This window comes from Carassius gibelio, chromosome A6, assembly GCF_023724105.1.
Source record: "Carassius gibelio isolate Cgi1373 ecotype wild population from Czech Republic chromosome A6, carGib1.2-hapl.c, whole genome shotgun sequence".
NCBI classification, from domain to species: domain Eukaryota; kingdom Metazoa; phylum Chordata; class Actinopteri; order Cypriniformes; family Cyprinidae; genus Carassius; species Carassius gibelio.
Window position 1 is genome coordinate 8,231,310 of NC_068376.1, and position 27,679 is coordinate 8,258,988.

At 36.8% G+C, this 27,679-nt stretch overlaps 1 protein-coding gene and 2 long non-coding RNA genes across 3 annotated transcripts; 2 read left to right on the plus strand and 1 right to left on the minus strand.

Moving 5' to 3' along the window:
* The first annotated feature begins 4,742 nt into the window (after nucleotides 1–4,742).
* On the plus strand, nucleotides 4,743–6,421 carry LOC128015381 (C-X-C chemokine receptor type 4). Its single transcript, XM_052599187.1, has 2 exons — nucleotides 4,743–4,857; nucleotides 4,950–6,421. Exons 1-2 carry the CDS (start codon nucleotides 4,843–4,845, stop codon nucleotides 6,015–6,017), a joined length of 1,083 nt encoding a protein of 360 aa, XP_052455147.1. The 5' UTR covers nucleotides 4,743–4,842; the 3' UTR covers nucleotides 6,018–6,421.
* A 13,994-nt stretch (nucleotides 6,422–20,415) lies between these two features.
* On the plus strand, nucleotides 20,416–22,081 carry LOC128015135 (uncharacterized). Its single transcript, XR_008183803.1, has 3 exons — nucleotides 20,416–20,432; nucleotides 20,598–20,758; nucleotides 21,146–22,081. It is a non-coding gene; the product is annotated as an uncharacterized LOC128015135 (long non-coding RNA).
* Nucleotides 22,082–23,886: 1,805 nt separating this feature from the next.
* Nucleotides 23,887–27,191, minus strand: LOC128015136 (uncharacterized). Its single transcript, XR_008183804.1, has 7 exons — nucleotides 26,940–27,191; nucleotides 26,072–26,171; nucleotides 25,746–25,906; nucleotides 25,226–25,341; nucleotides 25,022–25,106; nucleotides 24,387–24,513; nucleotides 23,887–24,266 (listed from the first exon to the last, which is right to left on the minus strand). It is a non-coding gene; the product is annotated as an uncharacterized LOC128015136 (long non-coding RNA).
* Between the last annotated feature and the right edge of the window lie 488 nt (nucleotides 27,192–27,679).

Genomic DNA, 27,679 nt, shown 5'->3' on the forward strand with positions numbered 1-27,679 from the left:
ATGGAAATCAATGGTGCCCATCATCTGTTCAGATACTAACGTTTTTCAAAATATGTTCTTCATTGTTCAAAAAAAAAAACTCATATAGGTTTATAAAAAGTGGAGGGAGATTAAATGATGACATGATTTTTAATCTTGAAGTGAACTACTTTAATATGCAGCCCCAACCCCCAATAACATAAACACACAGTCTTTTCTACAAAGGATGCAAATGACAGACAGGAGGGTTCTATATCAGTCCTCAGATCAGCCCGTCTAATCCTCTCAAAGACCTGCAACACAATTCAGCCCCATTCAGCAAGTCAGAGTCAGATTTCTAGCCAGACAGAATAGACTAAGATGGAATGTCATTCCAGAATTTTAAAAGGAGTTCAGCCAAAAATGACAATCCTCCCTCATGTTACTTGAAATTTGTATGGCTGTCTTTCTCCTTTGCAGAACACAAATGAAGATATTCTGTATAACATTTCAGTGTCCTTATCATGTAAGATAATGGGTACCAACATTTTGAAGTCTCATAATAGACCAGGTAGCATAAAGGTATTGTGAAATCAATCCATATGACCCTGGTGGCCTTCTAAAGTGACATAACAAATGAAAATATAGGCCTTTATTAATCAAATCAAAACATTGGCCAGTGAAAGCATACAAAACCTGCATCAAACATGGTGACATATCTTAAACCTGATGACATTTGATCATGTTTCATGCAAGAGTCACTGTGGTTTGATGTTAATGTTGATTTGAGGTCCTTTTGGAGCTTGGAAATTATGGACCAAGTTGACTTTTATGGACAAAACAGCTTAAATATTCGGCATGAATCTTCCTTTCTGTTCTGCAGGATGACAGGAATCAAAGTGAATATGAAGGAATTCAAATAATAAAGATGTTCAATGGTAAACAGCCAGAGGGTAATTGTAAAAATAAAAAAAATAAAAAAAATTTTAATAGATTTACAGCTCACAAATTTTAATAATAAACAATACACACATTTTAGCATAACATTTATTTAAATGCTGGATTTCAGTGTTTTGAACTTGCAAACAAAACAAAATGAGCAGCACAATTTCTCTTGTTGACTGCAGCACTTACTGTTTCTTCTCACCTGTATAATTAAATGCAGCAGTGAATCAGGTCATCTTCCCTTAGTCTTACAATGGCTTTTAATTAATAAGGGTCTGTCACAGATTCTGTCCCCCTATAATAGTCTTTTCAGCTGTCTCCACAACCAAACAAGCTGGGATGAAAGAGAGAGGGGAAAAAAGATCATGGGCAGTAGGCCATTCAAACAGGTGTCTTTTTCCTTAATACCACCTTTTCTTTCTTCCCCTGCCTCTGCTCACCTCTGTGAATAGGCTGGCCAAGCAGTGATTTGTTTTCTGTTGCCTCAAGGCTCAAACTTTAGTGGCCAACGTATAGACATCCTGGCACCAATGTGCTGCCTGGTCAATCTGCAAATAGACCTAGATGTTTCTTTTCAGGTTCTTTTCTCTGTTCACATGACGAGAAAAGAAGCAGCATGCTCTAATCTGAATCTTGTCCTCTGTTTAAATCATTATTAGTAGATAAAGTTGGAAGAAAGACACATACAGAAACATACAGATGGCCTAATGATGCTGAGAAAGGCCATAAATTCTTATCTGGAATCATGAGACCTATTGTATTCTTATCAGAGTCCCTCTGCCCTGTCCCGAGGGCTATCGTCATGGCCTGTGGAGAAGAGAAGACACCCTGTGCACTAGGGACATTTTGTATGTGTCTGTGTGGATGATTTAAAAAAAAAAAGAAGCTAACTTTTATATTTCACTAAATTTCTATATATATACATACGCACAAAACATAATTAGTAAAAAGTTAAGTTAAAGAAAAATAAAAAACTGATTTAAAATATTAATAAAAAGTATGAAAGTACACTGAAATAAGACTGCAAAGAATCAGCAAGTGACACACTGTATTAAATGTGAAATTGTGAAGTAGAAAAAAAAAAGTTTCTTGTAAAAAAAAAAAAAAAAAAATTCTAATTAAAACTTTGAAACATTTTTACAGTGTATTGACCAAAATTTGTCCATTGTCCATGGCCATTTAGTTATCACACCCTGAATATGCCCCACCCACACCAGTTCAGACCTGTATCGTGACAAACAAATAACCCAAACTGGAACAGTAATGCTATTAATTGTGTGATCTAATATCAAAATGTATTTAAATATATACATCATGCACAAACAGACTCTACATGCATATGACCCTCTAAGGACAGCTGTCTTAAAACCTCTGTCATCATACCAACGGTCAACTTCTTTTTCATTGCATTTGAATCTGTGTGGCACAAACAGGATGATGAAATCATACATTCACGGATGACGAGATCCTTTGCTGTACTGACATAAGAGAAAACAACAACGAATGCATCAATTATGCACCTTTTCAATCTCCCATTCACTCATTCTTCATGCCTCTGCGCCTTTGACACCTCTGTGGTATCTGCAGACATAAAAGGCACATGGTTTGTGTCTCACTGCACCAGCTTTCTTTCATCATCCCACATGCATACACACAACCAATCATAAGTACACACGAAAAAACTAAATCTGATTTCTTAATGTTCCTGTGGAAAATCTGTGAGAGGCACAGTCAAACTTCAAAAGAAAACATAAGTTCCATTAAAACATGAGCTAATTAAGAGTTCAAATTTCATGCAATGCCTTATGATTATGGTCACTTTCAACCAGTTTAATATATTATATATATATATATATAGAGAGAGAGAGAGAGAGAGAGAGAGAGAGAGAGAGTTAAAGAGTTAAAGTTATATTACAAAATATTTATGTTTCAAATAATGCTAATTTTGAAGTTTATATAAAAAAAAAATTCAGAAATTAAATGAGCAGAACAATTTCACCATTTCTGAAAGACAATGTGACACTGAAGACTTGAGTAATGGATGATGAAAATTCAGCTTTGCCATCACAAGAATAATTTACATTACAAAAGCATATTAAAATAAAAAAAGTATTTTTTTTAAATGTAATAATTTTCCCCAGTTTGAGAAGCAGTTGGCAGGAACCCATCTCTGTAGGCTGGGGGCAGGTAAAAACCCATCTTCTCCCATAGAAAAGCATTACACACACACACACACACACACACACATTGCCAAAGGGTTTTTGTTTCTGAGAACTGCCCTTCCTTGCTCCCTACAACCATCTACAAGCCTGACCTCTCATTTCGGTCAGGTGTCCCAACCACACTACATCTCTGTTCACTAAGCAGCATATGTGCCTGTTACAACCCAGTATTGAATGGCTGAGATATTATAGTAAAAATGGAGTATGGGGTATTCGCATTATATGATAGTTTGTCATTGCGTTTATGATGCCAAATGTTTTGGCCATTTTTTATTTTTAAAGATCTTCACTACAGTAAACAGAACATATTAAATACAACGTGTCATATTTTTCCAGTTGTCCCACTTTACTTGTTAACATTTGGGACATATTATGTATATAAACGAGTTAAGTTAATTTTACTAAGGTATTTGGGTGTTTTGAACAAAGGGAGAACTGTATGATCTGTGATCACTCAGACTGCCTGTGTGCTTTTATCTGATCATCCATGCATTAGCACCTTCTAACTGTGATAATACAGCCATTGAAGGAATGCAAAACATAAGCAGCTCAGAGCAATTAAGGGATTAACATACAGTATGTATGCTCAAAACCCTCCTTATTTTACAGATTTAATTTAATTTCAGTTATTGTTCACATAGAAAGTGTTCGTGTATACTTTTCTTTGCCCAACCTCAAAGTATAACAACACTTTCACGTCACGTGTGTGTGTGTGTGTGTGTGTAATCTTCTGATCTGAACCTGGCTGGCTGGCTGATCTGGCTGAATGACATTTAAAAGTGTTTTAAGAGTTGTAGTGAGTGAACCACTTTGTTGGGAATTCATGATGCTCACAGCCATTCATGATGCTTACTTAACACATAGAATGTAAATATGCAGGCAAACACATACAATCTTAAACAATGTTGGGGAAAGTTACTTTTAAAGTAATGCATTACTTTTTACTACTTGAAAAAGTATTCTGATCATGTAACTCACGTTGTGGAGTTTCTTTTTCATTGGATTTACCTTTACGGATCACTTACAGCAACTTAAATTGTTTATACACAGGTGGACACTCACATTTGGACTCAATGACACGCTGGGATTTTTTGACTGTTTTTAGCTTTATAGACAAAATACCTGTATTATTTAAACAAACTGAGGTTACCTGGTTTTATTTTGTTGTTTTAAAGTCTTTTATTGTGAACCTGTAAATACACCAATCAATATTTCTGTTTTATGTCATTCTTTTAACACGTTTTAACCATACAGTCTATGGTTTTAACTCTCAGACAGAGAAATCAGACCCCATTTCAATTTTAGGGCTGGGCTGATCTTTACAATGTTACTTGTAATGCATTACCCCCAACACTGACATAAACTACTTTGTTGTTGATCACTATTTGTGAATGGAAATTAACGTATTTGTTGGGATAGGCAAAGTAAAATTATTTTGTGTTAAGTTTCTAGCTGATATACTACGGCCGAAACGACGATTTTTCTTCAATCACACACACACACACACACACACACACACACACACACACACCAAATTTTTAAAAACGAAAACAGGAAAAGAGTCTGCGGAAGACCCAGATGCAGCGCGCGCTGTGAGTGGGCGGAGCTTCTGCGCTCGGTGGGGTATTTAAATCCTCCGAGCTCCACAGAACTTTAGACAATCACTGTTGGCTTACTGGAGAGGAGACTAATTAAGCACTGGAGGAGTGTTTTAAAGATGGCATATTACGAAGTAAGACAACAGTTATTCATATTTAAAAAAAAAAAAAATATTAAGTGAAGTTTGATTGCATTCAAATAACTTTCCTGTTTACTTTTTTGCAGCACATCGTCTTTGAAGATGATTTATCAGCTGATAACGGCTCTGAGTTCGGCTCAGGGGACATCGGAGCCAACTTTGAGGTTCCGTGCAACTTGGAGGTCAGTCACGACTTCCAGAGGATCTTTCTTCCAACCGTGTACGGAATCATTTTTGTTCTGGGTCTTATCGGGAACGGACTGGTTGTGCTGGTAATGGGCTGCCAGAAGAAATCCAGAACCATGACGGACAAGTACCGTCTGCACCTTTCAGTGGCGGACCTTCTGTTTGTGCTCACCCTGCCGTTCTGGGCCGTGGACGCGGCCAAAGACTGGTACTTCGGAGGGTTCATGTGCGTGGCCGTGCATATGATTTACACAGTGAATTTATACAGCAGCGTCCTCATCCTCGCCTTCATCAGCCTGGACCGGTACCTCGCCGTGGTGCGCGCAACGAACAGCCAGGGTATTAGGAAACTTGTGGCCAATCGGATCATTTACTTAGGCGTGTGGCTCCCCGCCGCGCTCCTCACCATTCCCGACCTGGTGTTCGCCAAAGCGGAGACCAGCTCTTTACGCACCTTCTGCGAGCGCGTTTACCCACATGACTCTTACATCACCTGGGTGGTCACTTTCCGCTTCCAGCACATCCTGGTGGGCTTCGTGCTACCCGGGCTCGTGATTCTCATCTGCTACTGCTTCATCATCTCCAAGCTGTCAAGCGGCTCCAAGGGCTCGCAGAAGCGCAAAGCGCTAAAGACCACCGTGGTTCTGATCGTATGCTTTTTCGTCTGCTGGTTGCCGTATTGCGGAGGGATCCTGATGGACACGCTGATGATGCTGAAGGTGGTTCCTCACAGCTGCGAGCTCGAGCAGGGTCTGCAGAAGTGGATCTTCGTGACCGAGGCTCTCGCGTACTCTCACTGCTGCCTCAACCCCATCCTATACGCGTTTCTGGGGGTGAAGTTCAAGAAGTCCGCCCGCAGCACTCTATTTCCCAGCCGGGGGTCCAGTCAGAAAAGTCTTACTAAGAAGAGAGGGGGAATGTTATCTGTATCCACAGAATCCGAATCTTCAAGCTTTCAGACTAGTTAACACGAGCGCACACATTGGACAGTGAAAATGCTTCCAGATATAATATTAATGACATGAAATGACCAACTATATGTGCTTTGTATAGAAAACATATAGCAAACAGGCTGAGCCTGATGGAATAGTAGCTAGGATGTAAATAAGTCTGTCAGTATGGCATCTCTCTTCATAGTGTGAAGAGGCATTGTGTACAGATGCGTTGATATAGTGTGCAAGATGTTTACTGTACATATTGTGTGAATATATTGTTGTTGTTTTTTATCTGGTTCCTTTCTGCACTTATGTTGACCATTGCATTTATTTATTACACGATAAAGGGACTGAATTAGGGGTCCATTCCCAGTTTTAAAAAGCTGCTTTGGCAATTTGAAGTATATATAATTTGCAATAAAATTTTGAGTACTCAATATTGTCTGTGTGTGTTTTTACCACTCCTTTTAAGCAACTGTTAATAAAGTGTGTTAATGGAATTTCCCTGCAATACACAGTATTGTTTATACTTTCACTCTACATAGAAACATACAACATGTAGTGGTAAGCACGGTTACTTTGCACGCACTTCTTTAAAGTAATGTCTGTAATCTCCCCTTCGGATGCATAGGCATTGAGGACGGGGATTCCCTGACATGTAAACTCTCTCAGGTCTGACCAAACACCCCGTGGTGGCATCCCCAACATGCTGCAGAACCCATTTAACCCTGGACAAACACACACATTAACTTCCTAAGATGCAAATAGTGCAGACTTGCATTGCCATCTTGTTTTGATTAGCTTTCTACATTTCATTTCTCCCACTTTTATCTTCATTCGGGGTTTTCCTCTTAGTTGCCCCCAATAAATGCTTTTACCTCAAAAAGAGTGTTTTTTTTTTGTCAGGTGATGCAATAATAAAACTGTTGCCATGTCTCTAGCAATGACATGCGGTCGTAACCATAGCCTCTATGAGTCACAAAACCTCAGAAGTTTAGGTAAAAACCCACTATTCAGGTTAAGAAGATCTTGCTTATAATTTACAAATTTACTAGAAAAGCATAACCAGTAGACAAATTCAGTTTGAAACTCTTTAGCACTCAACATCCTATAAAATAACTCCAAATGTATATGGACACTTGACCACATGACCACATTAAACCTCAAAATATTGTATAAAACCTGTGAGCAAATTATGCTATAGAGCTTTTCTCAGAAGTCAGTTCAGTTTTGTAACTAAGAGGATGATTTTAGTGGATGTATGTCAGTTCTCTGAAGTTCAAATATATGTTCAGTGCAACATCAGGTGTAGTTTATCACAGTAAGGAAATCATTAGACATCATAAAAGTGGTTATGGGGCATTTAATGGATGAATATTTAAAGCAGAATTTCATCAGCCATTATATAATATACTGGTTTGAGGCTCAATCACTGCTAAAATGTCTAGTTTGGTGTTCCTAAAAAAACAGCACTGTTTGCTGAAAATTCAGTTTTTCTTATTTATTATTACACTGTTTCACAATATTACTGTATTTCTGATCAAATAAATGCAGCACTGGTCAGCATAAGAAACAAAAACATAAAAAACTGAATTATTCCAAACTTTTGACTGCTAGTGTACATGTACATATGTATACACATTGAGAAATAGGTTTATTTTTTTAATTAATTTTTTTTACAAAATCTGTCACTGGGCCGATAACCTTTCAAAAATTACTAATTATCACCCTTCAGGGGTAAATAGGGTACAAAGGTGGATGAACAGTAGCTAAAGTGTCCAAATACCATTTCTAAACCCTTTTGTATGGAGTTTATGTATGCAACCTGCATTTGTTACTCGTGATCCATGACAGTAGCATTCAGGTTAAATGGGGTGAGGATGAAACAGAATAAAACCATGGGAGGTCTTTACAGAAGGAGAAAGTTTTATAGCAGTGCACAGCAGTGTAGAACTAAACAAGAGCCTGTGACCCCTGCATTGCAAAAGCTGCTGTCCAGGCCACTGTGTTAAGAGGTGGAAATGTGTGAGAGCTGACCCATTGAGAAGCGAAGTCCATGTTTAAGGACAATACAGACTAACACCGGTGACTGGACAGCCTGTTGAGTCTGTAGAGTAATGAGCTCTAATGTAGAGTGTGAAAGACTTGCATGTCTTAGAGTGTTAAGTGCCCCATCACGCCTCTGTTCCCCCGAGGGCTGTAAGAAAGGAGAGTGGTCAGTGAACATTCCTAAAACGATGGTCATTTATTTTAATGTTAAACCCCCTTGTCCAACCTGTCAATCTGAATATATCTCACTCTATAGCGATAGACAGATATAGATAGAGAGTGTATATGCACTCATCTGTCTGTGTGTAAAATAAAGATTAAAAAAGATTTAAAAAAAAAGATTCCACATATGGAAATTCTGTCATCATTTACTCTTCTTAATGTAATTCCAAACCTGTTTGACTTGAATTTCCTTGGATGCCAAAATGAGAGATCCTGAACAATTGCACTGGCTACTCTTTTCTGCGCAATTACAAAAACTGAAGGAACTTTTTAAGGCTTACAGTTTGACCTTCTCTTGTCTGTGGAACGTTTGTCCACTCAAAAATTATGGTAAAAAATGGCTGTTTAGATTGGGAAACACTATTCACTATGAACTAGTTGCTTAGCATGCACGGTTCTAGCACATCAGCTGTTATTAGTACTTAAAAAGCACATATTAATGGCTTATTCTGCATGTTCCCTAACAAGTTAACAGCCCACTGAAGGGAAAGTGAATATTTTCAGTCAACAGCAACTTATTATATGATATTCAGCTCTCCTCTGTACATTTTTGGAAAGTAGAAATGTCCAATTTGAGAACAAATCATTTTTCTGTCTCATTCTTACGATGGATCTGTTCACAGAAATCATCAAGTGATTTATTCACCGATTCAGTTCTCCAGTTTAATTCACTTATAATAACATGGAAAACAGCAGCTAGCATTTTCTTCCAAATGTTGTCTTTTGTGTTCTGCAGAAGAAAAGAACTCACCAGTTTTTGGAATAACATGAGGGTGAGTGAATTAATGTTCATTTTAAGGCAAATCTATTCCTGTGACTGAGTAAAACCACAAACCTCACGTGGGCCTCGATTCACAGCTCTGCATGTGTTTTTCCACTTACAAGCAGAGTGAGGGTTAGAGGGTTAAGCTATTGACATCCATAGCATAGGAAGGAGATCTTGTCTGGGACCATTAGCAGCCACTCACAGTTCCTGCTAGACTGGCCCTAGTGAGGCAAAGAGACACTTAATGACCCCAGTGACCCCCAAAACCTTAGCTTGTTTACCCAAAAGGACTGGAGCCACAGAGGTCAGTAAAACCAAAATCATTTACAAATGAATCCCAGTTCCAGGGGGCTTGAACAATGACCAAACAAATGCTACTGTATCAGTAAACAGTTTAACACATGTTGAACAATTATCACGGACTGGAGCTCCAAAATAACTTGAAAATACACTGATTCCCACACACTGTCATCACGTACACATACATAATCATAACACTATACACATATCACAACACTATCTCACCACCCAAGATAAACGGATAAATGTGTGTGTTACTGAAGGGGAAGTGGCTGTTTGGAAAGCAGTTTCCTGCTGAATACCCACTGGGACACCAGCTCCCGCTGTGGAAATACTTATGGGGTCTGACTACAGCACTTTTCAGATTTTTCACCCTAGAACAACAGTTTCATTTCAGCAGGTTATTCAGATAACAGCTGATATATGACAGAGTCAATAAAAATGCATCTTTAACCTGCAAATATTTAGTGATATTATAATGAAATACTTTACTTTTTGATAATAAATTGGCAATTTTATTTAAAATAAAATAAATATTCAATTTAAATAAAATATATAAAAAACGTAAACTTGTGTTATTTCAGCTAGCTGCCAAGGCAACCATTTCTTATTTTCATTTAGTTTAACTTCATCCATCTATCTATCTATCTATCTATTAAAAAAATTAATACAAATAGTAAGTTAGTATATTTTATTTTTTTTGAGTGTAGCATGTACACAGCATGTTGTGTACACAGTATGATTTATATTAGCCTATAGCAAATGTACTGACAGAGATTGTTTTGTAACTGTTGTAATATGGTTTCCAGGAAACAGTTTGTTGGATGATGAATCATTTATCCATTTGCACTACAGAGGTCATCTCTATAGTTTTACATCAGCCATATAATAATAAGAAAAAAAACAAGAATAGCTGACACTGACTTATATACAACATAGCACAAAAATATCAACGTATTGACCGTTTCAGTTAAGGATTGAGAGGAACTATGTTATCTTCTAAAAAAGCAGACGCACCCTCCTCATTTCTGCTGGCGTGAAATCAGTTGGCAAATTTTCCGTTTCTTGGCACTGGAATGCTGATCAGCTTTGATTAACTTGTTTTTCTCAAAGATGAAAAACCCGAAAGTTGGCTTGGTTCTTTGAAAGCATTTAATTTATGCCAGAACCGAATACTATTTTGTCTTCATGCACTAAACCTTTATTCCTCGCCGAACATGAGCCCCTCGACTCTCATCCGGGGCTGTGGTTGGAAACATGATCTTGGGGGTTGTGTGTTTTGAAGGAGAGCAGCTGTCCATTTTAAAGGCTGTAGATGAATGATGGGATTAGATGTGCTACATACAGATATGCATGTGTGTTTATGAATTTTCAAGTTTAAGACCTATGACTTATTTAATTATATGTGATAATCTGAATCTATAATGGTGACTTCCGTTTATCCTGTTTATTTACACAAGTTTATTTATCAGAAGTGATTTTTTAATGAAGTCATTTCAATCCCAGTTCTCACCCTGACCCTTCATTCCTCTCAGAAATATGATACGTTCCTAAAGAGGATCTGAAGAGGATTTTGTCAAGTGATTAGTGGAAAGAAGAGCTTGTATCAAAGTGAGCGGGTCGGTGTTCACTTAGCACACGCGAATATGCATAGACATACACGTGCACACATGCACACTGTACTGACAGACGGCCAGGTGTTTGGGCACCTGTTGGTACAAAAGTGGACTCACTTACATTCTCTCTCCACCTGCACTGTAATAATGCCTTGTGGGAATATCCACGCTACACACACTTCCTCAAACTGTTTGCCCACAACATTACATTTCATCCCTTGTATGCTAACAGAAATAATGGAATTGATTATAACAGAGAGTTCACATGCATTGGGTCTGAGAAGTCAGGATAATTTATTGTCTGTCCTATTACAGTACGTAGAAGAGAAATGGCAATAAAACTCAGACTTGACTGTTTGAGATCATCAGCTATAAAGTAGTGTACACACTAACCCCAATGTTTATCTCACATAATTTAGGGCTAAGCCAGACGTTGTGTGACAGGCATGACCTAGCAATCAGAAACATATTCAGATGACAATACTGACAATCCTCAAAACTGAACATATTGTTCACCTGTGTTTCTTCAACAAGGACACTTGGCCTTGTTGACAAAAAAAAAAAAAAAAGGTCCTAAAATAAAATCTTTCACATACGTAGGACTTGATTTAATTGGGTTTTTTTTATTTATCTGAAAGTAATGCAAACTCCCACCACAGAGTTTTTTAACATTGTAAATTTATTTTGCATTGTGTTTAACAGCATTCAGTGGCGAAAATTACATGTTTTAACATTTTTGGAATAAAATAGCAGACTACTTTTTCTTGCTCAGGTAAATTTCCTAGCTAGAATTTAATATTTCCTATACAATTATATAATACTTATATCTGGAATTAACACATTATAAAATATCTGCTCACAAGGAATGTTTCAATTTTTTTTTCTTTACACATCACATATCATCTCATCTAAAGCATGCATTGACACTGTTGTCTCCTTAGCAAATGAGCATGATCATTTTAGTAAAAAAATGTATTAGGGCCAAAACTGTGCTGTAGGGTTGGAAATAATTTCCCAAATATTAGACGTTCATGATAAAAAAAAATTATAAATAACAATTTTATATAGATATATTTCAATGCAAATATTGAAATGGTTTATGCTAATTTCACTCATTCTTCACATCATTACAGTTTTAATCATTCAGTAATTCATAATTTTTGTAACATAATTTTTTTAAAATTGAAAGTCAGGGTCTGGGGAAAGTGTAAAACAATGAAATCCATAAAAGCTTTTAAAAACCATCAAAAAGAAAATGAATAAAAATTGGAAAATTGAAAAAAGCTAGAAGATTTTCAAGGCTTTGAAATTAAAAAAAAAAAAAAAAAAACCCTGGGACATAACAGTCCCAAATTTCCCAAAGTACCAAACAGCTCAAACAACTACTTGTCAAGAACCTTCACAGGGTTCAAAGTTCACTGGACCATATCTAAACATGTTTTAAAATTTCAACATCAAAGCACCCTTAAAATGCATAAATTCAGTGAAATCAGACAAAGCCAAAGCTTCTCTTAGTGAGCATTCACATGATAGTATTTAACCTTGTGGCTTAAGTGCTCCCCGTTGGTGCATTAATCCCAGACACTGTGTCGAATTAGCGTGATAAGAGAACCTTCAACTTGTAACTCCCACAAATCCAATTCATGCTTATAATTTGACCTTCCCTTGGAGGCAAAGATAAAGGCTAAAAGCACACACACGTCAATGGAATGAAAGACGGACCCATGCAGTCATTTGAACTCACACCTCTTCTGTGAGGAATAAATCTCAGCAGCTCTTTCTCCTAAACGACTCCGTTTGACAGAGAAGCGTGTGAGTCAAAAGCAAAATCCTTTTTATACGAACAACCCCCAATTTCCCCTTTTCGTCAGTGTAACACAATGGTTTTGCGGGCAAAGCTTCAGAGGAATCTGAAGCATCGAGATGCTGAGTGAAGGTCTGAAAACACTTCCCATCAGGAAGATGGAGAAATAGATCCTGGACGTTTACTCAGAGGTTTTTGCGGCTTGTTTTTCTGCCGATTTCCTGTTTCGGTCCAACCTTCGGCTGCGCTGCATGAGGAAGAGAAGGCTTAAGCAAAGAAAGAGAAGAAGGAAGGATAGTGGCATAGTAAACAGAGGAGAGGGTTGAAAGATGGAGGCTTCCCCCTCCTCTTCAGCTGTCTAAATCGAAAGGTGACACGACAAAGAGGGAGGAGGAGCTTACAGTTGGAGGATGCTTATTGTTTTGCGATTCCTGTGTTTAGGGTTTGGTTTGTGTCCCTCAAACAATGGCCCATTCTACTGGAAGGGATATCAGCAAGTCATTGTGATTCCAGGACCAAAAGCAAGCACCATAACCAGAGATGCTGGATTGGCATGTCCAATGCATGTTGCAAAACCCTGCATTTTGATAACACCATTTGCCATAATTGCAAGCATTAACGTGTACCCAATATACATGACTGGAAGTCATTTACATACACAGGTTTAACTATCAGATCTAAAGTTTACGAAGGTTTTGCAATGAATAGTATGTATAGTGTGTGAAAAATAAGTATCACGACCAAATACTAATTGAATCATTGAAATATTTATAGCAAGACAATGATTTATCTGCATTTAAGCATGTATAACGTAATATCGTTTATATTTCATATATATATTTATGTACGATTTCAAAAATGAAATTCTATCATCATTTACTTCCAAAACTGTATGTTTGTTTTTACTACAGAACTAAAAAAGAAGACATTCTGAATAAGATTGGGAACCACACAACACTGGAGTCCACTGACTTCCATTGTATGTAAGAACAACGTTGAGACATTTCTTAAAATACCTTCTTTTATGTTCCACAGAAGAAAGCAAGTCACCTAATTTTGGAGTGGCATGAGCTAAAAAAAATGTAATTACAATTTTTTGGGTGAACTGTCCCTTAAGCGCTTCACTGTGGTACTTTCATAACATTGTTGTTTAAATAAAAATAGGAAATAAAAGGACCACAATGTCTCCAAAATAACCATCAAGGTAAAGTGTTTGGCATAAATGTGACTATAAGGAGCTGTGTTCATACCCCTGTGCAAACTGCAACTAAGTATGCAAAAGTAATTCACACATTGTACTTCTGAGCTAATAAGGATATGGTTTTCTAAATTCCAGATTTTAAGCTCAAGATGCCTTGAAGCATTGATCTTGGTATCATAATAAAGCGTTTCAAATTATCTCACAGGTCTATCATGCAATAATTGATCAATAAGTAATGTACAAGTTTTAATTAAAATATAACATCAAACAAATCAAGTACAAAGTAATCCAACTTAATCTTGTGTATCATGTCAAAAAAAGGTCAATAAATGACGCACAATGAATCAAGTGCAGACATCACGCCGATGGTGTGAAAACCAGATAATAAAGTTGTTTACATTTTATGGAACATAACTCTACAAAGAGATTGTAGATCTGTTACGTGCTGGTATGTCTTCCCCGACTCGTTTCCTTCTGGAGACGTCCGTCAGTCTGACTGCATATTCTCTCAGCTCCATTGACAAAGAAAAGAAGTCTGTGTTACGATGATGCAAATACACACACATCACACACAAATACACAAACAACATAAGTCATCATAACAGTCAAATTCTTAAGGGCATTCCAGCAAACCTGTATTGACTGGGACAGACCTGTTAGGACACTGTTTACTACTGTTGTTTCTGGAATCCTTGTTAAAAGTGTAGGTGGCTGTTCTTTGATGCATGTTTTTCCCTTTCTCACCTGAGGAGACAAGCACGGGGTCAAAAAGTCGTCAAGTCTCAAATGTTTTGCAATTAATCTCTTTTGTCTGCCGACACTTAACGCTTGAAAAAAAAACTGAGATGATGACACTTCAAATGCTCATGTTGACGGCTGGCACACGCACGCAACCAACATACAGACTTAATTAAAAAATAACATTCATCGTGCCCAGATTCTTCAGTGCTGAAGAAAAAAAAGATGTGTTGTGTTTAACATGTTCAGAGGTATTATTATTATTATTATTAATTATATAGGTATGTATTTTTTACTAAAAATATTTGTTTTCCTTCCTTTCGATCAATATATCAACACTCAAATAGACAAAAATTTTCTGTCATTAACAAATATGGCTATTGGTAACACTTTAGAGTAGTATTAACTAAGAGTTAATAGTGAGAACTGATAATTAAAATAAACTGTTACATGGCTATTTATTAAAAATATTGAAAAATCTATTTAAATCACTTTCAAACATGAATAACCTGTGAATGCAGGTTTCAGGCTTATTTTTTTATTTTGGGGGGATTTCTTTTATTTTTATTATTATTATGTGACGTAATATCTGACATGGATAACAGAAAATATTAGTCCAATTTTAAATGTCGGGGCAGTATGTTTGTTGATATAAAAATATGTATTTACATTGCTATTTTATAATAAATAAATAAAAGTTTAACATGAGTCTTTAGATGTTTCTTGAAAATGAGTAAAGACTCAGCTGTACGAATTGAGATTGGGAGGTCATTCCACCAGCTGGGCACAGTCCAGGAAAAGGTCCATGAGAGTTATTTTAAATGTCTTTGGGATGGCACCTCAAGGCGTCGATCACTTGCAGAGTGCAAACTTCTGGAGGGCACATAGGATTTAACCAGTGAGTTTAGGTAAGTTGGTGCTGTGCCAGTGGTCGTCTTGTAGGCAAGCATCAGTACCTAGAATTTGATGCGAGCAGCTACTGGTAGCCAGTGTAACCTGATGAGGAGAGGAGTAACGTGAGCTTTTTTTTTGGCTCATTGAAGACAACCCTCGCTGCTGCATTCTGGATCAATTGCAGAGGCTTGACAGTACATGCAGGAAGGAGAGCATTACAATAGTCCAGTCTGGAGAGAAAAAGTGCTTGGACAAGAAGTTGGGTTGCTTGCTCTGACAGGAAGGGTCTAATCTTCCTAATGTTGTATAAGGCAAACCTGCAGGACCGGGTCGTTGTAGCAATGTGGTCTGTGAAGCTTAAATGATGATCCATCACAACTCCTAGGTTTCTGGCTGTCCTGTAATGGTTGATGAGCCCAGCTGTATAGAGAAGTTGTGATGAAGCAGTGGGTTAGCTGGAATCACCAGGAGTTCTGTCTTCGTAAGGTTAAGCTGAAGGTGATGGTCGTTCATCCAGCTAGAAATGTCACTCAGACAGGCTGAACTGCGAGCAGCTACCGTCGGGTCATCTGGGTCGAATGAGAAGTAGAGTTGGGTGTCATCAGCGTAGCAGTGATAAGAAAAGCCATGCTTCTGAATGACAGATCCTAATGATGTCATGTAGATGGAGAAGAGAAGTGGTCCAAGTAATGAGCCTTGAGGAACCCCAGTAGCAAAGTGGTGTGACTTTGAAACATCACCCCTCCAAAGCCCCTTTCACACTGCACGTCGGACCTGCAATATTTCCGGAACATTGCCGGGTCGCCTTCTGTGTGAAAGCAACCACGTCCCGGGATCGATTACAGAATTGAACCCGGGTCGGGGACCTAGTAACATTGCGGGGTTCGACCCGGGACGAGCGCTGTGTGAACAAAAGCCAGATCTAATTCCGTGTGGAAGTGATGACGTGCGTTATCGCGCGACTCTTTTACCGGCTGTTTTGAAGGAAGATCAACGTTCGCGACGAAAACATATGTGCAAACTGTAATGAAGTAGAGATCAGTTAGTTCCTCACTTTCCGCGCTGACGCGGAGATCATTTGCTTGCTTCAGTGAAAGTATAACGTGCCTAGCGTATTCGGCTCATACATTACACGTCACGCGCTGATGTCAAAGTGCAAAATCTAGTGACCCGGGAACAATTGCAGGAACACTTTACCCCTGTATTTGCCGGAATGGCAGTGTGAAATGGGCTCAAGACGCACTGAAGGATCTGTCAGAGAGGTAGGACTTAACCCACAGGAGTGCAGTTCCAGAGATGCCCATCTTTCTTAGGGTGGACAGGAGAATCTGGTGATTAACAGTGTCAAAAGCAGCAGACAGGTCCAGTAAGATGAGTACCGAGGATTTTGAAGCTGCTCTTGCCAGTTGCAGGGCTTCAGTAACCGAGAGCAGAGCAGTCTCAGTTGAGTGGCCAGATTGGTTGCTGTCCAGGAGTAAAATATTATTAAATATTATTAAATATAAAATATTATTACAATTTAATTCACTTATTTCTATTGCAATTTATGTTTACATGTAATTTCTTCATGTGATGGCACAGCCGAATTTTAGCAGCCAATACTTCAGGTCTTTAGTGTAACATTATCCCTCAGGTAATGTCATTCTAAAATCATTCTAAAATGCTGATTTGGAAGCATGCTCAGAAACATTTCTCATTGTCAATATTCAATACAGTTGTGCTGAATAATATTTTGGCGGAATCCACTTTTTTTCAGTATTCTGATGAACATACACTTCAAAATAAATATTTAAAAACTAAAGGCAGGTGTAACAAAGTTTTGTTTAGCCATGTGACATGAATTAGACCAATGCTCTGAAACAAATGACCATCATCTCAAATGATTAAAAGCAAATTAATCTATTAACAATAACCTCACACAGACATGTAAGCATACATGTATCAGCCATTATTTCACATCCGAAACAAACAACAGCCTCTATTTATAGAATATTTACTGCTGTCGGCAACAAAACAGGAACACCATTTTTCCGCTTCATTTCAGGAAAGTTAAAAGGTCTGACAGCCAACACATGTTGTTGTGATACAGTGACAGAGAACATGCTTCAAAACACACACTGACGCAAACCACAAGTCCAAGCTCAGACATCTGTGCGATTCAGCTTTTCTTTAAAACCCAAATATCTCACGCACAGGCCACATGTTTGCAGGATGCTAAAAATACAACAATGGGTCCGTCACAATATGATTATACCGTATAATAGCTTCCTTCCTGGTCAAATCCTCTCATCCATCATTCGCTTATATTCTCACGAACTCAGCTGTGTGGAGGATGTCCTCAAAAGTCCAACAACATCCTAATAGTCGAGTGTGTGCACCTATCTATAAGTGTGTGTGGTTTTAACACATCTAGAGAGGTGAGTGTTTATGATGTTTATGAGGACGTGGAAGATGTGAGCTTTTCTTTTGAAAGACTTTTTTACATTATTCACTTCACTTTTTACAAAAACTCTTCACAAAGCAGTACATTTTACGTCCAAAATACACTAAAACTACCAAATTACTTTATAGAGTCAACTCAACTCAAAACATCCCATTCTTCCATAACACTAGCAACCCAACAAACACTGAAAACACTAAAAAACCTTAAAAAACAGCTGGCATACAATGTTCATTTATAAAACAAGAAGGTCATCTAAATCTTCTTGAATTCACTGCAGTATGTTACATGGTCCTTGTTTACATTACAGTCCAAAATCTTTCCGAAGCAGGGCCCATTTGGATAGATGGTAATGAAACCGAAAAAACGAATCCCTTTTCAGCTACAAAACTAGGAAACTGGTGTCTTGGGGCCTTTCACACAGTGTGTTTTTTGCTTTGAAAGCGTGAGACGCAGGCGGTGGAATGGGGGGAAAAAACAAGTGTGGACAGGTGTAGTATCAGGTGTGTTTTATTATCTATGACTAATCCGCTGCTATGTAGGACCTGTTATCATAATTCAGATTCAGGGTCAAGCTCAATAGTAAGTCTGCGCTTCCTAACAGTGACTGGCTTTCCTGTGAGTCTAGGTTAACAATGGTGGGAAAAAAAGACCTTCGTTGACAGGACCTATTTTCTCACGTCTGCGTGAAACCAACAACAGCACGCACTCTACGCCCCTGACAAAGACCACCAAGTACAACAAAGACACTTCTGACAAAAGGACTATCATGACAACAGAAACAAGCCATTAAAGGTACACCAGTCCGAAGGGAGGGTGAGGGGCTTACAGGATTTTCCTAATTGAAAGGTGAAGTGTGTAATGTCAAAATAATTTACAAGCCATTAATAAATCGATTTCCCTAAAGGTGTGGCTCTTTGCTGTTATCAAAACATCGATCTGTTAGTTCAAGTATCAGGAAAATGTAGAGAATATTTCTGCATAATAATGAGAAATGTTTCTTGAGCACCAAATCAGCAGATTAGAATGATTTCTCAAGAATCATGTGAAGACTGGAGTTTTTTTTTTTAAGTATTAAAACAAAAACGGTTATTTGATTTGTTTTAATCAAATAAATATAGCCTTGGTGAGCATAAGAGACTTCTTTCAAAAACAATAAAGAATCTTTCAGACCCCAAAATTTTAAATGGTAGCATATACAGGTATATTTCATTAACATAGAAAGCATTTTTCTGATTACAGTCCTTTATCTGAAAATGATGAGCATGCTCATTTCTTTGTGTGAATATACAACCCATTCTCACTCCAAAGGCGTCAAAAACCGAAGCATGGTCAAGCGCCCCTAGCGTCACTTTTATGACGCCAAATGTGCCTCTCGGCGTCGACTATCGAAGCACTACGACCTTCATTGCTTTCAGTGGGAAACTTTTGGCGTCAGAATTCGACACGAGGACATGAGATGTTTATCGCTATGAAATCACGTTCAAGAAGTCTCATTCAGCACACATCGCGCGATACTTGCTATCAGTTCCACAGTTTGGGTGAGTAGTCGTATATACGCTCTTTTAATGCCTTTTATCAAATGTATTCTGTCTTCTTTATTAATCAGATTAGTGCCATATGTTTAATCGCTGTATTATATCGGTCATCCGCGGCTGTCTTTGAGTTTCATTGCGTTTAAATTAATGAACACAGCTGCTAATTAGTGTGATTAAACTCTATCTGTCACGTGACGTGCCATAGACCTTCGATCCGTTTTATATTATTATTAATTTCAGGATCAATGATGTAAGTTGTATTTGTAGTAAAATCATGGTAATCACGACACAATAGTAATAAATGAAATGTGAAGTTAAAACACAGTAAATGGGACATTAGTAACTGTAACTGTAGTTTTACTATGATATATTAATAATCAATACAACAATACAATAATCACCAAACCAGCTATGTTTGTATCACTGTAATGTTAGTGTTTTTATGTGCTTTTATATGACAGATATCACAGTAATCATGTGTTCTGTACCATGCTTTTAATACCTTTTAATGTGAATCCAAAAAAAAAAAAAAAATCAAATTAAAAATAAATAATAAAACATGTATTTTTCCATCTTGCAGTTCATTCATATCAGTTTATATATATATATATATATATATATATATATATATATATATATATATATATATATATTTGTATATATATATATATATATATATATATATATATATATAAATATTTTGCTCACAGATCATTATTAACATTCTGTATATAATTCAATTTTATTTTCTCTCCCCTTTTTTATTATTTTTATTTTTAGCTGAAAAGACGTAAAGGCAGTCAGCCCAGTGGTGTTTCTGGAGAGGGATTCCTTCAGAAATGGAGAAGACAGAAAGCTGCGGGGGCAGATATTTGCAGCAGTAAGTCTGTGATAGTTTGTCTCTTTTATCAAAAATTCCTGCTGTTATAATTTGTACAGCATTTGTTGTTTCTTAAACTGTTGCACTGTCCAAATACCCACACTTGCCATCTTTTCACTTGACCACTTGATTACTTATTTGAAGTCTTTCCTGTATTTGGCCTAGTGTTCGAGTGAGCATGATGACCACGAGTGTGTGTCGAACTTTTCATGACCTGATGACTGTGTTTCCCAATCCTGATCCTGGAGAACCCCAGCACTGCACGGTTTTGGCGTCTCTCTTATCTGCCTTGGAGTCTTCACTGATGAGCTGATGAGTTGAATCAGGTGTGTTTGATCAGGGAGACATCTCAAATGTGCAGTGTTGGGGTTCTCCAGGACCAGGATTGGGAGCCACTGCCTTATGGGACACTTATGTGTTTAAAGAGATTTTTAATATCTAATTATCAATATTTCACATACTGTACTAAACACATCACAGTCTTAATAATCCAGTTTAACACTTGTATGATATTGTACAAGCCCCAGGACGGTCTCATCTGACACTATCAAAAGAATTCATATGACTATAGCTTGTTATTAATTACTTGCTTTCAATAATGGATTCATTTAACATTTAATTTTACAGCATCTTTACAGAGGCTGCTTTTATGGTCTAAACAAAACACAGTGTAATGTATAAGTTGAATGTAATGTAATATTTCTGTTTTACAGGATTGTTTGAGGATAACGCTGCAGTTCTCCATCATGCACAAGGACTCACCTCGTTAACTCTTTATCCCCCACACACACAGATATGGTCCCTGGATCAGTGATTAGACTTTGCAGTGGTTTGATTTTTGCAGAAGATGTAACTTTGTTTTATTTATAAGCTCATAATGAATACATTACAGAACCAGTGATGAAAACAATAGTTAAAAATAGTATGTTTCGTATTGATAAAGCATTTTGTTCTCTTTTTCAAGCTTCATACAGTGAACTTTTTAGACTTTAATTAAGAGTTTTAGTAAAGGAGATATTCATACACAGTCATCCCCTAGCTCCAGTCATGAAGTGAATTCATGATGTTATGTCAAAGCTAGCAGGTGTTTGTTTTCCTGAACACTTTCTCTGTCTTCCATTGTTCAGACAATCAGTGTTTATTTGATGCTGTGCTGATTGAGTTTTATAGATGATATTGCACACTTGACATGCATGTCTTCATGGTGTTTTTTTTTGTGAGTTTGAAACATTTACATTGTGTTGTATAACATTTTGGTCAATTTAATTTTTTTAATAAAATTGATCTTTTTCCAGTGTTCTCTGAAAGACATACTGTATTTACTGTTTTGTTTTTTAATAAAAGCATTTTCATTTGCATACTGAAAATAGTTAATGTTTACAACATAACTGCCTTTTTATTTTTTATGGTGGCAAAAACGAGCTTGGTGACAGAGGATGCAGTGTAGTAATTTGGGCATGTTGTCTTTAAATGAGTTTGACATATCAATAAATAATGGAAGATCCTTACAAAAATATGCATGTTTATTATGCTTTATGTATTTATTTGTTCATTCATTCATTCATTCATTTATAATTTCTGTTTTTATTCCTAGGGTTCAAATGGTAGAGAATGGTAAATCACAGAAACACAAATGTGAACAATTTTAACTTTAAAACACAATGTAATATACAATGTAAATTTTAGAAGCACGTCATTTGATTAGTAAATATATTTGTCTTTGGTCAAAAAAAAAAATACAAATCTTAAAAATGTGTCTTATATTTAATGAGAGGAATCTATCTGTTGGATACAACTGCGACTGCTGGGCATGTGCACATCAATATTGCCCAATGTTTGTCAAGCTGAACAACGGAGGAAGGTGAAGACGTTAATAAAACAGAATCTAATAAGTAGCAAGCTTAATCTATTGTTAACCGAATCTATCCCTTCAGCCGAAAAACGAAAGACATCTGTCATACATGGATAAGGAAGTGTGACGCTGCTGCTCAGCTTTGATGTCATTGGCTATGACTTTTCAGGACAGTCTGTGGTTGGACTATCTTTTAACCCATATTAAACAGCGCATCATGTTAAAAAGTATGTTTTGCTCCTATCATCACATTAGTAATATATTAAGTCAACAATGAAGTGTTGCTATCTTGAGAAAAATGACATCTTTAGCGAGATCCTAATCCTAACCCTAAGCATAACTTCAATGAACTACAAAAACAGCCCCCTAGTGTTGCCTTTCTATAGATAGAACGACGGAGGCTTGTGGGTAATGTAGTTTACAACTTTTTATTAACGAAACTAAATAAATTATTTATTTTAAGGTAAACTGGATATCTAAATATGTTTATTGTGCAAACATCTGTGATATATTTGAGAGGCAGGCTGAAATGTGGTATTTTACAGTGAGCAATATTTAAAATGCTTTTATGCCAGCTTTCCACTTATTTCTGAAAACTGAGCTCAACATTATTTTATCAGCATAGCATAAGTAATAATCCTGCCCATTTTCTCTTTGATATGTTAATTGGACTCTGATTTACAGCCATTTGAAATGTACAGTTTTGGGCTCTTCCGGGGGGTGCTACTGGGCCCCTGGCGGTAGAAGGGCAGTAAAACCTACATATATGTATTCTCCTCATCATGAACAACAAACTGAGCTGAGTCACATTTATATCTGACAGTTTTCACAGTCCTCTGTTTTCTATTCTATTCATCATGGCTATTATACCTTTTGACAGGACATTGTGAGGCCATCTGATGAAACATGGAAAAATTAGAAAGAAATGATTTAATAATGAAAATAATAGATTATTTCTTTGATTTTTGAAGTAAATGGCAAGAAATATAATGGATGAACCTGCAACAACTTGCCATTATCTATTCCCCACTGTAAAGCAGTAATCAAGGACAATGTATACACATTGTGATACTTCACTATTACACAAGGACAAATTCATGCAGTGCTAAGAATATTAATTTATATATATATATATATATATATATATATATATAAGCATTATATATAACTAATTAGCCGAAATCAGTGTAAAAATGTCCTCTCACCCCTGTCTCTTGCTCCTCATGTGCTGGACATCAGTAATGTGCGTGCTCTTGGTTTTAATGCAGTACAAGATCCACGTTGATCATTCCTGCTTCATTCTCAGTTATCCCTCAAGTGTTTGTAACAATAAAGCCCATGGAACCATATTGTAATGCAGAATAATTAATCTTGTAACTCCCTGTATTTCACAAAAAATGTGCATATTTGTTACTAAAATATAAAAAAATACTTTCTGGTGTACTTATGTCCCAGATGTTATTAATCCGATCAAAAATGTTTATGTCTTAAATAAAAAAATAATCCCAATAATTAATATGTCGTTTTTCCAAGTCTAAAATAAACACATATGAGCCTACCTAGTAAAATGATGTATTTACCAAGAATCTTCAGAACACAATATTCACCATTTTCATTTTATTGAAGCATAGACTATAAAGTTGATAAAGTAGCATCAAGACAAATAAGATTCAATGAAAATAATTATCATCAAAGATACATTAACCTCATATATAAATCAGTTCACACAGATGAGTGATGAAATGTCCTTAAAAGTCACACAGTCCCATCCAGTCAACTGTGATACAGATCATGTGATACATATAAGACATGTGATACTGTTCCAGAAAATAATGATTCCCATCATCACATCTAAACTGGTTTCATCTCCCCATCGTGTTCTTCTTCTCTCGTGTCTGGAAACAGTTTGTGGTTGATATCCAGCACTGATGTGGTGTAGCCTTTTCTCAGCCAGAGGATCTCTCAGTCCTAACATCCCAGATCTGGTCAAAGTGAAACAAACAATGCAGAAGAAGTTGTTTAATGGACAGAGAGCTCAGCTTATGTTCTGTGTGGTTTTAGCAGTGTGAGCAACTATGACCCTTGTAGTACTGTACACTTACCATTCTTCAAGCTGTTTTAAGACCTTTTGAGAAGCTTTTCTCTGAAGACAATTTACCACATCCTCTTCTTTCACTCCTTTCAAGAGCATCACTTGGTCAAAACCCCTCATTTGGCTGATGAGATCATCTGTACAAATAAAAATACTGCAATAAATATGTCATTCTCCAAGAATTAAGAAAAAGTTACAGAAGCAAAGGTCTTGCTCATGAGACTGCATTAGCATGTGTAGTTCTTAGAGACTCTAGAACTGATCTAATGTTGCAGTAAATGTGTTTTTTTCCTCTAGAATCTTTCTCCAAAGTTCCTGACTTCTCTCACAAATGTGTTTTAGTCTGTGCAGTGTAAGGCCTGGCTTCAAACCAATCAACTATCAATTCACAATTTATAACATAACATTTACAAAACAATGAAATAATGTCAATTGGTGTTTATATCAACTAAACCAATTTCATGATACTTGTCTGCTTTTAAAACAGGTGGTGTGTTTTTAAAAACATAATATTAAAAATGTCCAGTCACACTTTGCTAACATGCTGTAATTGTAATAGTATAAAACGAAATCAAGGCTGACATGACCAGTTCTGTGAGAGATCATCATAAAATGTTGTATAACATTGCTTCAACACACACATACCAGAGGACTTCTGTTTGTTTGAGCTCAAGATGGCCATCTTCATTTCTCATCCTGAGCAAATCATTTCCTTGGTCTTCCTTCTCTTCTGTGAAACAAGATAATCATGTACTTACTCTCTGTGCAATTAATATTGCTCATTAAACATAATTAAGTTAATTTAAAGTAAGATTCAGACCAGAGCATTTTTGGAGTAAACAAATGTACCTGGGAAGAGCTGATCATGGCAAGATTCGCTGAGACTCAGTAATAGCTCTTTTAGGTTTTAGGAAGGTTTGTGAGGGTTGGCTCTTAAAATAGCTGTTGAGCTCGATATTTTAGACCTGAAAAAGAAGAACAGCATTATCTGGAAAAAATCCTGTAAGACAGAAGGAAGGACATATTATTAATTACGTGCAGCTTGTACATTACACCTCTGTAAAGATGCTGTAAAATTAAATGTTAAATGAATCCATTATTGAAAGCAAGTAATTAATAACAAGCTATAGTCATATGAATTCTTTTGATAGTGTCAGATGAGACCGTCCTGGGGCTTGTACAATATCATACAAGTGTTAAACTGGATTATTAAGACTGTGATGTGTTTAGTACAGTATGTGAAATATTGATAATTAGATATTAAAAATCTCTTTAAACACATAAGTGTCCCATAAGGCAGTGGCTCCCAATCCTGGTCCTGGAGAACCCCAACACTGCACATTTGAGATGTCTCCCTGATCAAACACACCTGATTCAACTCATCAGCTCATCAGTGAAGACTCCAAGGCAGATAAGAGAGACGCCAAAACCGTGCAGTGCTGGGGTTCTCCAGGATCAGGATTGGGAAACACAGTCATCAGGTCATGAAAAGTTCGACACACACTCGTGGTCATCATGCTCACTCGAACACTAGGCCAAATACAGGAAAGACTTCAAATAAGTAATCAAGTGGTCAAGTGAAAAGATGGCAAGTGTGGGTATTTGGACAGTGCAACAGTTTAAGAAACAACAAATGCTGTACAAATTATAACAGCAGGAATTTTTGATAAAAGAGACAAACTATCACAGACTTACTGCTGCAAATATCTGCCTCCGCAGCTTTCTGTCTTCTCCATTTCTGAAGGAATCCCTCTCCAGAAACACCACTGGGCTGACTGCCTTTACGTCTTTTCAGCTAAAAATAAAAATAATAAAAAAGGGGAGAGAAAATAAAATTGAATTATATACAGAATGTTAATAATGATCTGTGAGCAAAATATTTATATATATATATATATATATATATATATATATATATATACAAATATATATATATATATATATATATATATATATATATATATATATATAAACTGATATGAATGAACTGCAAGATGGAAAAATACATGTTTTATTATTTATTTTTAATTTGATTTTTTTTTTTTTTTGGATTCACATTAAAAGGTATTAAAAGCATGGTACAGAACACATGATTACTGTGATATCTGTCATATAAAAGCACATAAAAACACTAACATTACAGTGATACAAACATAGCTGGTTTGGTGATTATTGTATTGTTGTATTGATTATTAATATATCATAGTAAAACTACAGTTACAGTTACTAATGTCCCATTTACTGTGTTTTAACTTCACATTTCATTTATTACTATTGTGTCGTGATTACCATGATTTTACTACAAATACAACTTACATCATTGATCCTGAAATTAATAATAATATAAAACGGATCGAAGGTCTATGGCACGTCACGTGACAGATAGAGTTTAATCACACTAATTAGCAGCTGTGTTCATTAATTTAAACGCAATGAAACTCAAAGACAGCCGCGGATGACCGATATAATACAGCGATTAAACATATGGCACTAATCTGATTAATAAAGAAGACAGAATACATTTGATAAAAGGCATTAAAAGAGCGTATATACGACTACTCACCCAAACTGTGGAACTGATAGCAAGTATCGCGCGATGTGTGCTGAATGAGACTTCTTGAACGTGATTTCATAGCGATAAACATCTCATGTCCTCGTGTCGAATTCTGACGCCAAAAGTTTCCCACTGAAAGCAATGAAGGTCGTAGTGCTTCGATAGTCGACGCCGAGAGGCACATTTGGCGTCATAAAAGTGACGCTAGGGGCGCTTGACCATGCTTCGGTTTTTGACGCCTTTGGAGTGAGAATGGGTTGGAATATAGCCCTATCTGTTAGAGAAAGAGAGAATAGCATGAACCGATGGATAAATGGGCTCCCTGCCTGCACTGACAGTGTATGAATTGTCAGAATTTGTGTGAAACGCACAAACACACACCTGCTGTTAGACACAATGATCTTCCTCTGAGGATTCGTTTTCTCACTATATGCTAATGAGAGACCAGCTCAGCCAAAGATTCCCACCAGTCTACTCAGAACAAACAACCAGGAAAATACAAAACAGCAAGAGGTGTGTGTGGGGGGGTTGTTAAGACATCCAGGTGCTGACACAGACAGACATGCCATTTCATTCCCATGCTTAAATACACCTTTTCCCCAGATATACAAGTGCAAATATTGTGTGGAAATATGCCTACCCCAAATCCATGGCATATATGAATTCAGCATGCAGGCCCCTACAGGCATTTATTTAATTAGAGAAGCCTGTCAAAAACACACCTGAAAATTAGGATTATGTGGGGCTTT